The sequence below is a fragment of the Durio zibethinus genome, chromosome 14 (assembly GCF_047325235.1).
Source record: "Durio zibethinus cultivar Kanyao isolate XHJ-2024 chromosome 14, ASM4732523v1, whole genome shotgun sequence".
Lineage (NCBI taxonomy): Eukaryota > Viridiplantae > Streptophyta > Magnoliopsida > Malvales > Malvaceae > Durio > Durio zibethinus.
The window spans coordinates 18,728,230-18,744,403 of NC_143175.1; the positions used below are offsets into that span (position 1 = coordinate 18,728,230).

Consider the following 16,174-nt stretch of genomic DNA (forward strand, 5'->3'; position numbering starts at 1 on the left):
ATAAAAATTTCACCCGCAACAGGCACGTCCCAGTAAAAATAAAATTCTCAAACGAACAAACCCTAAGTGGGCCCCCCAAAAGTCTCAAAACGGACTCAAGTTCGACCCGGTATCAGTTTCCGAGCCTCCTGAAGAAAGCTTCAGTTTTCTTTCTTTTTGCCAAATCGGTTCTTCAAAAGAAATTCGGGTTCGTTTCAGAAATTTCTTCAATGGCTCTCTCTCTCTCTTCACTTAATCATTCTTAGCTTCTTTCGCATATTTTCAGGTAAAAAGCCTAACTCTCTCTCTCTCTCTCTCTCTCTCTCTCTCTCCCAAGATCCAGGGAAATTTTAACGTTTTATTTTCTTTTTTAAATTTGAACATTGAATTTTTATTATGTTTATGATTTAATGATTTGAGGAAAGTATAATTCTATGATTTTGGGTGGTTTTTTTATTTATTATTGTTTTTGTGAAATATTTTGGGTTATTTTAGTGAAGTTGTAGGTGAGAAGATTTGGAACCGTTAAGTTTGATTATAAATACGCAAATCGTTTTATTTTTCTTTTAGTTTTCGGTTAAATCTGGGAAATTTTTTTATACTTGTTTGGAAAGAAATGATTGTTAGAATTGTAATTACGAGGTATGTATTCTATATTCTTTCGATGAATTTAAGGTTGTGTATTTTGAAAGGTTAAAAAAATGGTTTTCTTCGTTTTTGTGCTTCCAATATCGTACTTATAGACATGCTATTATTTATATAGGCATAGTTGGTGAAGTAGGACTAGTGCTTCAGCATCTTGTATTGTGTTGACAATTTCGGGGCTGAACTTTAGGGTATCATAGTTTAAAAAGTAATTGAATCAGAAATTGTTCCAAGAAAAATTGCTGTATTACCGAGTTGACAACAGTATTTTCTGCAACTTAGCTTAGGAGTTCAAAATGCTGGTGGAGGGTGTGATATTTGACACATAGGAGATAGTTATTTCTGTAGTTATTACCTCAAAGTGCATGATTCTGGAAAAGCTAGAGGAAGATCTTCTTTAGGTACTAATAGTTCGTTTTTGTTTTCAAGCTAATTTCTTGAGTATGTTCTTTGACTATAGTTAAAAACCTTGTAGAAGGTTCTGTTTAGCTCCTGATTATTCATATTTTTAATGCTAATTTCTTGATAATTGGTTCTTCAGTTAGAGTTATATAGGGAATTATTGTGACGACAAGTAGATGTGATGGATCATCATGAGGATGAATGTCGGGCTGGAGGTGAACACCATGGTAAACAAGATGATGAGGTAAGATTGATGGACCTGGTGAATTGCATATGGATGCATGAAGAAGTTTACTATTTGATCATTGTTCTTGTTCTTTTTCTTCATAAGAGGTTACTTTGATACGACACACTTTTATATGATTTATTCCAATTGCAGGAAGCTGTTGCTCGTATTGAGGAAATTAAGAAATCAATTGAGGGCAAAATGGCTCTTCGTCAAACCAATTTGAATCCTGAAAGGCCTGGTAGTAAACTTTACTACATTTTAGGGTTTTTAAATCCCTGTTGGCTGGTTATGGAAATGATTAAAATTGTTGATGTGACTGGTTTTATTTTCTATTGTAGCGATTTTAGCTTGTGCTGGAAATAAAAATGCCTGTAGTTATCCAGTAATTCATCCTTAATTCTTATTGACATTTGCTATAAATTAGAAACTAAATAAAGAGAGGACCATGGCTTATTGTACTTTTAGCAATTAAGGTCAGTGCTGAGATAAGGCTGCTTTAAGTAGGGTTGTAAACTTATTATTAGATGCTGCTGAAAGAATGGGGTTTGCAAGTTAGAAACTTAGATTTTGGAGCTTGTGGAGAAACTTTGTGTCTTGGCATTTAGACCATTCAACTCTTTAATTATGCTTCTCATTATTGTTTAGAAATTGAATTCCTTTCTTACCACTTTCATCCATGAGATTTTTGGTTATTTCTAGTTCTGTCTTCCCTTCCACTTGAATCAACTTGACTTTCTCTTTGGTGCCCTGGGCCTATATTGCAAATAATCAAACCATCTAAAACAATCTTCCTTTAGGTTTTCCTAGATACTGTTAAGTCCACTGTACTTGATAGCTATTTAAAGTGCTGGACTGCTAGCCTTTCTAAGTTTTGCCCATACTATTTTTTTCTCTCTAATTCATCTTAATTGGTTGTGATTATATGTTTTATACTAGTTGTCATCTGTAGAATCCCTTCTTCTTCTTATTGTATTTTCATGAAATATTCAATTTTTTTTTTCTTTGACCAATTCAATTTCTTTTTAGGGATATTTATACTCATCTGGTGATGTATGTTATGTCATAAGATATTCTTTTTCAATAATATGTGAACCAATTATATTGGAAGTTCATCCTCAACAAAAGTGTATTAACACTAAATGGATCTTGAACAAAGTGCTCTTTTAATGTTTTTGAAGATGTTTTAGGAGGCTTCCGTGATGATGACTTATGTACTTTACTTGATGGACAATTGCTAGAAAATCCATCGTGAATAATTCTTGGACTTGTAAAATACCTCAAACTACTGGTCTCTAATATGTGTGAGGGTATAAGATAGAAAAGCTTTAAAGAAAAGTGGTGTATTTTCCTTTGGGTTATTTGAAGCTTTAGATTAGGTAATGAGGCAGAAGAAAATGTGAGAGAAGATGAGAAGCATGACTTTGCAGACTTATCTCTCGTTTATTTAATTAAAGGTAAATGAACCTTACCAAGCAGAAGTGAGTGAGCAAGCAAATTTTCTGTTCCTTCTTCCTTTTATGCCTATTATTATTATGGGTGATGGAATTCATGCGCCTGTAAGACTTATCTTTTTCTTTCCTTATTGAGCTCAAAATAATATTTGTGGATTAACTTCAATATAATCTAGGTTGTGGGTATTTTTTTTTAAGTTTGATTTTGAATAACTGTCACATAGGCATTAATATGGTTTACTCTTGGTTTTAGACTCTGGGTTCCTCAGGACATTGGATTCCAGCATTAAGCGCAATACAGCTGTTATTAAAAAATTAAAGCAGATAAATGAAGAGCAGAAGGAAGGATTAATGGAGGAGCTACGAAATGTCAATTTAACTAAATTTGTTAGTGAAGCTGTGACTGCTATTTGTGATGCCAAGCTTAAGAGTTCAGATATACAGGCTGCAGTTCAGGTAGCTTTAATGTTGATCTAGAAATTGTATCATGATATTGAATTATTTGGTCATCCATGTTATCTCAGTTAATTTGCTGTGAGTGTAAAATGTCACAAAAAATCTAATGTTATTTCCAATTCAGACATGTAGAGCTAATAGTAATATGTTTGGTCAAATTTTGAAATTTGAGCTTTTCTTATATTCTCTTCAGCTGAAAATGATACATGGTTTCACGAGCAAAAACCCAAAGAGTTGAATGAATCATAGCTGTTTAAGCAAGGTAATTAAGCAGCAAGCATGTAGGTAATTTTGATTTAAATAAGAAAGAAAAAGAAACCTGTAGTCTTCAGGTCGAAATGGTTTGTAGTAGCTTGTATGATTCATTGGTTACCTCCTCCAATTTATTTGTGTGTACCTTTCAAGCTTTTGCTAGCAGACTTGAGTTTTAATGAGAATTCAATAATTTAAGGTATGAAAATTGTTTATTGCATACGTTTCAAAGATCTATGGAGTGTCCTAGTCTGGTTCTTCTTACTATTTTCATCACGTCTTTGTATTTCACCTTATCATTTATGCATATATGAATAATAAGCTGCCGTAGTTTATTGTATTGGTAACTAAAACACAATTTCTGGTTGTAGTTTTTCAAGACCTTACAAGTTTCTTGTTATATAGAGTACTCATCTAATGTCCGACTGTTGGTGAAATCAATTGCTGAAAGTCTATAAATGTGTTGATGAATATAGGTACTATTTACATTTCTTGGTATTATGAAGGATATGCATATCTGTGACTTCTGTATGTGCATGTATGTTAGCAATTGTCAAAATTTGCTGGTTTCTTTTATATTGAGTTCTCCTCTTCATATGCCATGATTGATGAAGTTGCCTGCTCAATGTTTGTAAATGTGTTAACAGATATAGTCCATATCTATTCTTTGTACTAAGAAGGATATACTTATGTGTGATATCTGTATCAATATGTATGTGCTTTGCATATGTTTGCTAGCTAGCTTTTGTTGTACATTGAACAATTTCTTGGGGCCAAGCAGTGTTTAGTTGGTAATTATATGTCCTTTACCTCCCATATGATACTTACTATTGTTTATTTGTCAAAGATCTGCTCTTTGCTTCACCAAAGGTATAATGACTTCTCACCAAGTCTGATTCAAGGGCTCCTGAAAGTCTTCTTTCCTGGAAAATCTGGGGATGATTTGGATGCTGACAGGAACTTTAAGGCAATAAAGAAGCGTAGCACTTTGAAACTTCTTCTTGAACTTTACTTTGTTGGAGTTATAGAAGACAATGGAATCTTTATCAATATCATTAAGGATCTTACCAGCACAGAGCACTTGAAGGACCGAGATGCTACTCAGACAAATTTGACTCTTCTCGCTAGCTTTGCTCGACAAGGGCGAGTGTTTCTAGGACTTCCACTTTCTGGTCAAGAAATTCAAGATGAGGTACATCCTTTTTTGTTCTTTAAAATAGCCTAATAGTTTCATCTTGGATTGTTTTTGTGAAGCTATTATGGCTTTGCATTTTGACTTCCAGGTTATTTGTAGCTTTGATGTTCATAGTGGCAGTTTACCCTTTGTTATTGGCAGCAGAAATTGGTAGATATAGGTTGGTTATATTTGGATTGATTTATTGCCAGCCTGATTGCCTGTTTATACCCATTTATTTGTTAACATCAGCAGCCATAACTATTAATTTCAGATCTTTTCCTTCCTTCACCTGATTAAATATTTTCTGCTGTTGAGAAACATGGTCAATTTGTATAATGTTTAAACTAAGACTTAGGTTAAGTAGCCAAAAAACCTATTAAAACAATCAATATTCTAACTGAAATTGGTATATGTATGTATATATTATAATTGTTAAATGTATTTTAGGCAAAAGTGCAAAAAGAGGAAGAAAAAAAATTGATCACAGTGGGCTTTATTGATAGTTTGAATAAAATGGCGTGCCAAGTGGTTGACAAGCTTGCCATTGCCATTGTTGCCCCGATAGAAGCTCGACCTGCTGAGATCTGACTCAGTAATCCTACTAGTCTTGATAACTCAGTTGTGGTGAGTTAGCCATGTTTGGCAAAGAGGTCCTCAGTGACCTCAAGGAGCAAATGATGAGGGGTTATGCTGGTGGTGGGAAGTGAGCCTCTGATCGGTCTCTTTGGGATGTGGCAATGAGGCTAAACTCAGTAGTAATAGAAGTGAGGTTTATGGTGATGTGAAGTGAGAATGCTGAAGTTATGATGGATGAAAAAGGGGTTTTGGGAGTCATATGTAGTTACCCACACCTTCCCCTCTTAAACATGTTTATATCTGGGGTCAATGAATTCTAACCCATTTGTAACCACTAACCAGAGGTTGAATTAATTTCACTAACACCAGGTGGGTAGCGGGATATGCGTTACAATAGTCACCCCTCTTTGTAACTATTAGATGATTCTATCTTGCTTTAGTGGTTGTATTTTGGTAATGTAAACTTTTTAGTCATGTTTGGTACACAAGATTATGATAGGATACAATAAGATGATATTATGAATAAGATTGGATTAAATAATGTCATCCTATCTTATGTTTGATGTATGCAAGGATTAAGATAGGATAATATATTTATTAGTCAAAATTATTCATCCTCAATTTATACAATTTAAATTATTAATGTAATTTTAAGGGTATAATGGGACATGTAAGTTTCATCCCATGGATTAAAACTAATCCTTTCCACTTTGGGAGGATTGAATCATCCTATACCAAGAGGATGATAATCTTCCTTGTAATCCTATCCCTTTCAATTAGATGCAAAAGAACATAATATAGAATGATTATCATACTATCTTATCCATCATCCTATGCACCAAGCATGACCTTTATTTTGTGTGAAAAATTGTTCCAATCTTTGCTAGACCTTAGTTTATAGCTTCTCTGCTGACAATTTGATACAGTTCTTTAAGGGCCTTAATATCACTACGGATCAAAAGAAAGCTTTTAGGAAGGCATTCCATGCGTATTATGATGCTGCCACTGAACTTCTTCAGTCTGAGCATGTGGTAAGCTTTTGCAATTGGAATTTTTACCTTTTAGGGCAATAAATGTTGAGGTTCTAATTTGGACTTATCCTTAGCCATGTCTTTTGTTCTTTGTGTTCCATAAATTAGAACGCTTAATTTCTTTCATTATCTTTTTCTTTCTTTCCGAGCTGCCCTAAATCATCAGGTTTTTCTTTTTTAGTCACTTCGCCAAATGGAGCATGAGAATGCCAAGATTCTAAATGCTAAAGGAGAGCTCAATGAAGAAAATGCATCTTTGTATGAAAAGTTGCGAAAATCTTATGATCATTTGTACCGCAATGTCTCATCGTAAGTTGCTTTATAATGTCATTGTCATGGTTCTTTATTCTAGTGGCAACTATATTAATGGGTCTGTCAATTGATATTAAGATTTGTCTGGTGATTATGGTATCATATAATTTATTTTATATATTAATCATAGATGTTTAGATCATGCCTGAACCTTGAATAATGTTACAAGTTTATGGGCATTGACTAATGATGGAGTTGCATTCTGATATCTTTACTCTTTATTTCGGGATTAAGGGATATTTTCTAAAGATCAAACATCTGCTACATAACAAATAATCAGCATAAATGGAACAGAATATAAATTGCCACATCATACCATAAATATTCTGTGTTTCATAACTTAAATATTAGCTGCTTCTAGATGTTACATGCACTACATATGAATTAAGGTTTGGATTTTTAAATTGTTTGTCAAGAAAGGTGTAGTTTATGGGAGTGCTTAATTCAGTAGATTACTTAATCTTTGGATGGTTAGTCGAGAAGTATCCCAAGTATAACTATTTTTTGGGAAGTGCAAAAACTAGAAGTAGTGAAGAGCCTTCATAATAGGTCTACTGGTATTTCTAGCGTCAACCTCAATTTTGTAGAGTTTTGAGCACCATGTGGTAGACCAAGATTATTTTTGGTAATGTCAAGATAAGACTATTGCTGCTGAGGTTTTAGTGATAGCTGTGATCTCTGAATTTGGAAATCTGTAGTGAATATTGTTGCATTAATGATTATAGTTCAGAGTATGAAGAGTGTGATTGGTGGCAAAGCATAAGTAGTAGTGGACTTGTCTATGATTTCTTTGGATTAGAAATGCTCCCTCAGATCATTTGAATTGTGTGTAATCCCAAAATAGCTCTTCCATTACAGAGTTTAGGAGCTAGATCCCTTATGAGATCCACCTAGTACTACTTGCACTTTCTTCCATGCAGGGTTTGAGCTAGGGACGGCAATCAAGCCCGTCCCCGACGGGTTTCGGCCCGAAGGGTCGGGTTTTTTTTTTTTGAATTTCAGGTTTCGGGTCGGGGTCGGGTATGCCTGAAACCCGACCCGACATTATTAAAAAATTATTTTTTAATTAATTAATTAATTATATATATATTTATATAATGATATTTTTAAATATTTATATTTAAAAAATAGTATTTTATATTTTAAAAATAATATTTTATTAATTTCGGGTCGGGTACGATTTACATAGTATCGGGTCGGGGTCGGGTTCGGGTATTTAAAAAATTCGGGTCGGGGTCGGGTTTAATAAGCATAAAAATCGGGTCGGGTTTGGGCGCGAGCAAAACCCGCCCCGAACCCGACCCGATGCCATCCCTAGTTTGAGCTTGATATATAAAGAATTGTGCTTGGGATCTAGAATTGTGGCAGAAATGCAGGGTTTGAGCTCGACTCAGTGGTCTCTTTGTGATTTTTTGGATTTAATGATGTGGCTGTACAGCAGCTGATTGTATAAAGATTTAATAGAAATGGAATTATGGTGAAATGTTATTCTATTTGTCAAGGTTAGTGAAGAATCAGTTAATTATTTAATACTTAATGGCACCTTTGTAATGTTGGAACTTTAGACCTCTGTTTTCGTCACAATTTAGGGTTGCCCGGGTCTTGCCAACATCAGTGGCTAAGATGTTAAACCATTGTACAACTGTCAGATTTGTACTACTACTTCCACCTTGCTTTTCAGGATTTTTAGATATTTCCCCTATTAAATATGCCTTTTCTCAAGCATGCCTCTTCATCTAGAGTAAACTTTATGTGAGCCTTTATTAGATTTCATTACTTACAAAAGAAAACCATTCATAATTGTCATTTTTTTAAAAAAAATTAATTCAAATTTTTTTCAATCCTTGTATTGCAGTTTAGCAGAAGCACTTGATATGCAACCTCCAGTGATGCCAGAGGACAGTCACACAACTAGGGTTAGTACTGGAGAGGATGCTTCATCTCCAGCCACTGGAAAAGAGTCTTCGAACCTTGAAGCTATATGGGATGATGAGGACACTAGAGCTTTCTATGAATGCTTACCAGATCTGAGGTATGTTGTGGCCATTATTCAGTTAGTTAAGAAGAGATATTCTCAATAGTGTATTTTGTTGATGGTCATTTTTTGGAAGTTAAAGACGTTTTTGCTTGCTGTTAAGAGCATTGCATACATGTTCTTCTCAGAGCATTTGTCCCAGCAGTATTATTGGGAGAAGCTGAGCCCAAAATGATTGAGCAAACTTCAAAGGCACAAGAGCAACCAACTGTGAGTAGATCAAGCTTTTGAACATTATTATAGGCTTTCATCTATGGTTTTATACTTGCCAATAATGTATTTCCTTTTTGTGTTTCATATCAAGTATTCGTTGAGTTCAAGCATCAGTTGCTGATGTTCTGACATTTCATGTTTAATCCTTATGCTTAAAACTAAAGAAATCCAATAGTTCCCCAAACCCTCTCCCCCCCCCTCCCCCCCCCCCCAAAAAAAAAAAGAAGAAAGAAATTTGATAGAAATGAGGCATTTTGATCTGAAGAAACACATTCGGACTGAACCATTTCTTGATTTCTTAAATACCGTGCATCTAATCCTAGGCCAGAAATCTTGTTTCCTTTTTCTCTTTATGGAGGCAAGGTACAGGGTGGGGGAGGCTGAGTCAGTTTTCTAGATTTCTTGATTGTTTAACTTTGGTCTTCCTGAGCCCCTTGTGACAGATCTGATTTAAGATTCCTAAATAGTCCATCTCTATTTAATTATCTAATGATAATTTGATTTACCTTTTTAGGAATCCTCTATTGAAGCAGATCAAAGTACACCAGTTGCACAAGATGCTGTGGAGGCTTCTGTAGACTCTGAGACTCTGCAAGAAGGGAAAAGTATAGGGAAAGGGAAGGATAAAGAAGAAAAGGACAAGGAAAAGACCAAAGATCCTGACAAGGAGAAAGGGAAAGAGAAAGAAAAAGATACTGATAAAAAAGGAGAAAATGAAAAGGAAAAGCTCAAAGGTCTTGAAGGGACAAATTTGGACGCACTACTGCAAAGACTCCCGGGTTGTGTGAGCCGTGACCTTATTGATCAACTGGCGGTAATCATACTTCCTTTTTCAGTGTTATTGTTTTATGCCCCTTTTTTATGGGATTTTATGCAACTCTAGAAGAGTATTTAATTGTTCATTAAAATTTCAGGTGGAGTTCTGTTATTTGAATTCAAAATCAAATCGGAAAAGGCTTGTTAGAGCTTTGTTTAATGTCCCAAGGACTTCTTTGGAGTTGTTGCCATACTACTCACGTATGGTTGCAACATTGTCAACTTGTATGAAGGATGTTTCCTCTATGCTCTTGCAGATGTTGGAGGACGAATTCAACTTCTTAATTAATAAAAAGGTCTGCTGCCCTACCAATCTTCTGTTTGTACATTCATTCCTTTTTTCAAATATATATAACATTAATGTTAAAATTGAAATCTACTGCAGGATCAAATGAACATTGAAACAAAGATCAGGAATATTAGGTTTATTGGAGAACTCTGCAAGTTCAAAATTACACCAGCCGGCGTTGTTTTCAGTTGTCTGAAGGTATGCGCAGAGTTATGGTCAATGTTGGCTACTATCCCAGTGCTTGTTCCTATGATGATAGTTCCATCTTATAGAAGTTTATAAACATTTTGAAGCTAAGAGAAGCTTTTGTTGCTATCGTTTTCATGTCTTATAAGTTATAACCTATAAATGCAAACTTGTTTGAAAACATACAGTAAGTTTCGGATGGTTGCTTATTCTATTTTTATTTTGCATCAGACATGTTTAGATGATTTCACTCATCATAACATTGATGTCGCTTGCAATCTTCTTGAGACATGTGGTCGTTTTCTATATCGTTCTCCTGAAACTACCATAAGAATGGCTAACTTGTTGGAGATATTGATGCGCTTGAAAAATGTAAAAAATTTGGATCCTCGACAAAGCACGCTTGTAGAAAATGCTTACTACCTTTGCAAACCACCTGAAAGATCTGCACGGATCTCTAAAGTCCGTCCTCCATTGCACCAGGTCGAATTTGCTTTTCATGTTAAAGTTTTCTACCTGTTTTGATGTTAAAGCTCCCTACTGAGTTCTGTTGGATTCTTTCGCAGTATATTAGAAAATTGCTATTTACAGATCTTGATAAGTCTTCCATTGAGCATGTGCTGAGGCAACTTCGTAAATTACCATGGAGTGAATGTGAATCATACCTCTTAAAGTGCTTCATGAAGGTTCACAAGGGGAAATATGGTCAGATTCACTTGATTGCTTCTCTCACTGCTGGTTTGAGTCGCTATCATGATGAATTTGCTGTTGCTGTTGTTGATGAGGTTTGCTTCTCTTATTAGAACTTGTTCTTGTTGAGTTGATATTTCATTTTCCTTTATCTATGTTATCTGGATTTCAAAGGACTTGCTACTGTATATCATTGTGCTTATATTTGTGTAGTCAGCTGTATATTCCCTTAAGATTCACAATTTGCACTGACTCAGTGTTGCAATGGTGAGAAATGCTAGTCTGGAACATATGGTCTCTGACATATGTTCTTTGTAATATATTAAAATTCCTTTTGGTGTATACCTTTTGTGAACAGCTGAAACACTATGGGCTGATTTGTAGAAACAGAAAAATTACCAATTAGGCTTTTTGTTTTGAGCTCAATGTATTATTTAACTTGTAGAGTTTTGTTTCATAATCCATCTGCCGTGTTTTTGAAGTCAATCTAGGGAGAAGTTCTAGTAAACATGATATCGTGGTCTTCGGATGTTTCCTTATGCTTAAGAGCTTCTATTCTTTTGCTTTGTTGGGATGGCAAGCTACAAGAAAACGGATTTCTCATGACCTGGACTGTTATGTTTGTTTCCTCCCAGTGATTGGAGCTAGGTATTACCCTTGGTGTGGAATAGCTTTCTTGTAGGGGAAATATGCTTGGAGAATGCTCTGCCCTTTGAGAAGGTTTTGTGTTTTAGGGTTCTACTAGGTCTTCTCAAAATTAAACTTGTTACCAGCCTAACTGTTGCTGACTCCGATGCAAGACTTTGTTTAACCATGTTGGAAATATTATTAGGATATTCTAAAAACATATAGCTTGTAACATTATAACCTACTATTTTCATTAAGTTTACTTTCTTAGTTTCTGAGATATTTGTGCTCATTTTGTTCTGGTATTGTCTTTCCTATGGATGATTATGTCAAATTCTTTTCAAGCATAATCTTCCTTACAGACGAGTGGAAGCGTGCATACCTATGTTTTTTTTTTTTAATTAATTATTTCTTGTTTAAGTTTCAGTAGTTATATTCCTTACCTTCAGGTTTTGGAGGAGATTAGGCTTGGTCTGGAATTGAATGATTATGGTATGCAGCAGAGACGCATTGCTCATATGCGTTTTCTTGGGGAGTTATACAACTATGAGCATGTCGACTCTTCTGTCATCTTTGAAACACTCTATTTGATGCTTGTTTTTGGCCATGATACAGCACAGGTATTAAGTCATCCTGTTTATTGTTGTAAGTATCAATTATGTAGGGTTTGTGTGGCATGCTTGAAAGGTTCAGCAATGGTGCTTTCTAGGTACTCAATCAAAAATATTTTTACCAGTTTTGTTCGTTGAACTTCTTTACAAATGCATTCTGAGAGTGGAGTTAATGTCGTAGAACAGATTGGAAGTTTAGGGTCAAAGGCTACAGGAATTGGTCAGATTTGATTCAAATGAGACTTGGATTCCAAAAGAGGACTGGAATTGGAGAAAAGGTTCACTGGGATTTCTGGTTAGCAGAAAATCTCAGGATAAATCAAGCTTTTGAATGCTGTGAACACTGAACCCCAAGAATATTGTAACAAGAGAGAAATAGGAGAGTGCAATCTTCCTAGATAAGTAGCTAGTAAATAGCCAACTTGGTCGCCAAGAGACTAAACTAGACTCCTGGAGACTCCTAATTTAAACTTTACAAGCTACATGCTCAACCATAGAGTACAGAACTTGCAGAAATTATGATATTACCTCTGAAGAGTAAAATATTGAATATTCCTAATAGAAAATGCCAAATTCCTAGAATTGAAGTTATATAGGGAAAAGTAATAATTAAGGTCTTCAATGGCCACACTATTAATGGTAGACCTGGTAATATAAAACACGACACAGTGACATGCATGAACATGATACGAATAAAACACAAGTGATGCGATTTAAAATTTTAACAATAACTATATATGGGTTTAATAAAACCAAAAAAACACATTTTATGTTTTAGTGTTGATATGAATTATGATACAAAATTTTCGTGTAAAACACGGCACGAATACATGAATTTCAATATTTTAAACGATACGAATACACAAATCGCTAGGTTTAATTAATGGTTAGGAAATAAGATGGTCTACAAGATTTTAAATGATTTTGTTGTCATTAAGTGTGCATTTAATTCACTTTTAATTAGTATTATGATTTGATTAGTTTCTGCATTGTCAGCACGATGTCCTCGATCCACCCGAGGATTATTTTCGAATCAGGATGGTAATTACTCTTCTTCAGACATGTGGGCACTATTTTGACCGAGGTTCTTCCAAGAGAAAACTTAATCGATTCTTGATACACTTCCAGAGGTATATTCTTAGCAAGGGTGCCTTACCAATGGATATTGAGTTTGACTTGCAGGTAACCAGAAATGCACTAGTCATTATACGTTCTAGAATTTTCATTTGGAGCTAATCATGGAAAAAGAATGATTAACTCTTTTTATGCGATCCATGCCTGTAGAAATTACTTGGAATAGTAGCATAGATACCTTGTTTTAGGGGGCTTTTTATAGATGATAAATTGGCATTCTAATTAGTTCTCTGATCTTGCAAGCATGGATATGTTTCACCATTGACTGTAATCCAGCTGCTTTAGCAAACATGTCTTAGCATTGGTGTAGAATATTCAATAGTCTGCATGATCCCCACCTGATTGGTTATAATAAAACTTAAGGTATTCTGGCAAAGATAATGAAGCTTCCTCTATAAATAATTAGGCTTTCCTTTGTGTCCTTTGTATATTTTGTTCTAAGAATGTCTGCCTGTGATGTCTAAATGTGATGAGCTGACAAGTTGAAGAATATGCAGGACTTATTTGCAGAGTTACGTCCCAACATGACCCGGTATTCATCTGTGGAAGAAGTTAATGCAGCTTTAGTAGAACTTGAGGAACATGAACGTGCTGCTTTAACTGACAAGGCTAGTGAGAAGCTCTCCGATACTGAAAAGCCTTCTGATGGGATTACTGCCTATTCCATCTCAGCTGATCGACCAAGCATTTGGAATGGTTCTGAGGAAAATGGAGTGCATGAGGAAATTGGTGACAGTGACAGTGAATCAGGGAGTGGCACCATGGAACCCGAGGGAGAGGATGATTTGGATGAAGAGAATCATGATAATGGATGTGATACTGATGTGGAGTATGAGGAGGATGGCGGACTGGCATCTGACGATGATGAAGTTCATGTCAGACAGAAGGTAGCAGAGTTGGATCCTGAAGAAGTAGCCAATTTTGACCAAGAGCTCAGGGCTGTAATGCAGGCAAGCTTTTGTTTGTTTTTAATTATTTCTGTTGCATCCCTTTGTCCATTTATTTGTTTATCCTATTTTAATATTAATTTACTTTGAGAATATACGTCAAAATATCTGCTATGCTAAGTACTGCTAATATTTTTTTATTTTCTTTGTCTAATGTGGTTTGCTGGGATCAAATTCAGTTAGGAAGAAATAGTTGGCTTTGCTGTCCATTTTAATTCAATTTTAAATGCAGGAGAGCATGGAGCAACGCAAGTTGGAGCTAAGGGGCCGACCTACATTAAACATGGTGATACCAATGAATGTGTTTGAGGGTTCTATTAAAGATCATCATGGACGGGTAGTTGGAGGGGAAAGTGGTGATGAAGCATTGGACCAAGAGGCTGGAGGGAGCAGAGAGGTGCAGGTGAAAGTTCTTGTGAAGCGAGGGAACAAACAACAGACAAAGCAAATGTATATTCCTCGCGATTGTACTCTTGTCCAGAGCACAAAACAGAAAGAAGCAGCCGAGTTTGAAGAGAAACAAGACATTAAGAGGCTGGTCTTGGAGTATAATGACAGGGTAGAAGAGGAGAATAATGGACTTGGAACACAGACATTGAATTGGCCAAGTGGGAATAGCAGAGCTTACAGTCGTGGAAACTCATGGGAAGGATCCGGTGGGAGGACTGGGGGACCACGTCATCGTCATCATACCCATTCAAGGAGTGTAGCTTATTATGGCAGGAAAAAGTGAGTTTCACAGAAACAAATAAAACTTTTTGACGTGTGGGCATATCATCATATTTTAGCATATGTTGCCTACAACAGAGAAGGATTGTAAACAACATTGGCATGCGCTCTCACTCTACTGCCAGATGGGTGAATGATCTCTTCAGGTGCAATTCGAAATGGAATTTTGATACTACCATTGTCCTGCGACAGCAATCAGGCCTTCCTGCAAGAGGATTACTGTTTTATCGATTTCCTCGTACAGGCAAGGTACACATACATCTGACCTGATTTGTTGCCAGAAAGTAGTGTTAATTGGGGAGTACATACAACAGATTGCCACGTGTGATTTTGGGAATGATTAACTGAAGATAAAGCTTTAGGAGTCCTAAAATTATAGTGGTTCCTGTATTTACTGTTGTATCTGTTAGAAAGGAAGAAATGGATTTTGATTAAACATGGCTTTGTAGCAACCCCAAGTGAAATTTCGATTCGATGATGTTTGTTAATATTAGAAAATATCAATGCCACATATTTGGTCGGATTGATTGTGCCTGTTTATCAGAGTTGACAACACTTTCTTGATTCCTGATGGTGTTGATTTGCAGGGTGATAATCACCTCTTCTTGTTTCTACTCTTTAGAAGCTTGACATGTTGAAGTAAACTGGATTTGAAATTTTTCCCACTAGACTTCTGCTTAATTGGTATAGTTTTCTAGTTGTAAATTGAAGCTGTGCTATTTCATTTTTATTTGTGTTCGTTTCAATGACCTTTAATAGCATTTTAAGTAAATTATGATCTAATTAATAATTTTATGTAAGGAAAATATAACGAATAATAATAGCCAATTTAATAATTGTTTCAAAAGAAAATTATAGTCAATTTAATTAGTGCATTACCCATTATATATTATAAAGAAATGGATAAATATTCTATACATTGTCCCGTGTAGTTTTTAAACTCATTAGATACTTGTTTTATATGTTTTTATTTTTTAAAAAATATATTTTAATAGGATGTGTGGTAATCCTTTAACTGTATTGGAAGATGTTCCTGGAGAATTAATTTGTTAAAACGGGCCATTTGAGTCCAACAAAGATAAAAATCCAAACCCAAAAGTCAGAGTGGGACCAAACTGAAACCATTTAATTTCATCCTTTTGGTTGCGACTGAGGATGTACCTCTATTTCAATTTGACTTCCGAAACGTATGTCCCTTTTTTTTTTATTTTAATGGAATTTAAGGAGAAATTTTGATTTTATTGTATTTAATATTAATTTTTAAAAAAATTATAAAAATTACATGATTTTTATTTTTTTAATGCTAAAAATTAAAAAAATATAAAAAAATAATAGTTTTAGAATGTTTAAGAAAGGAAAGAGTATAATTTTAAGATATTAAAAAAAA

The 16,174-nt window shown here is 35.0% G+C and overlaps 1 protein-coding gene across 7 annotated transcripts; it reads left to right on the top strand.

Annotated features, from left to right (window-relative positions):
- The first annotated feature begins 114 nt into the window (after positions 1-114).
- LOC111295511 (regulator of nonsense transcripts UPF2-like) lies at positions 115-15,354 on the top strand. 7 transcript variants are annotated; one of them, XM_089743676.1, is made up of 19 exons: positions 122-265; positions 1,166-1,270; positions 1,406-1,493; positions 2,960-3,162; positions 3,356-3,424; positions 4,262-4,606; positions 6,094-6,198; positions 6,380-6,507; positions 8,366-8,542; positions 8,674-8,755; positions 9,273-9,572; positions 9,673-9,870; positions 9,960-10,061; positions 10,281-10,532; positions 10,616-10,834; positions 11,816-11,986; positions 12,974-13,159; positions 13,609-14,061; positions 14,291-15,354. In XM_089743676.1, the coding sequence occupies exons 5-19, from the start codon at positions 3,401-3,403 to the stop codon at positions 14,789-14,791; spliced, it is 3,243 nt and encodes a 1,080-aa protein (XP_089599802.1). In that variant the 5' UTR covers positions 122-265; positions 1,166-1,270; positions 1,406-1,493; positions 2,960-3,162; positions 3,356-3,400; the 3' UTR covers positions 14,792-15,354. The 7 variants fall into 7 exon arrangements, with proteins under 7 accessions (XP_022744756.2, XP_089599800.1, XP_089599802.1 ...); XM_089743675.1 differs by having other exon boundaries at positions 167-265; positions 12,959-13,159; XM_022889021.2 differs by lacking the exon at positions 3,356-3,424 and having other exon boundaries at positions 115-265; positions 1,170-1,270; positions 12,959-13,159.
- Positions 15,355-16,174: the final 820 nt, after the last annotated feature.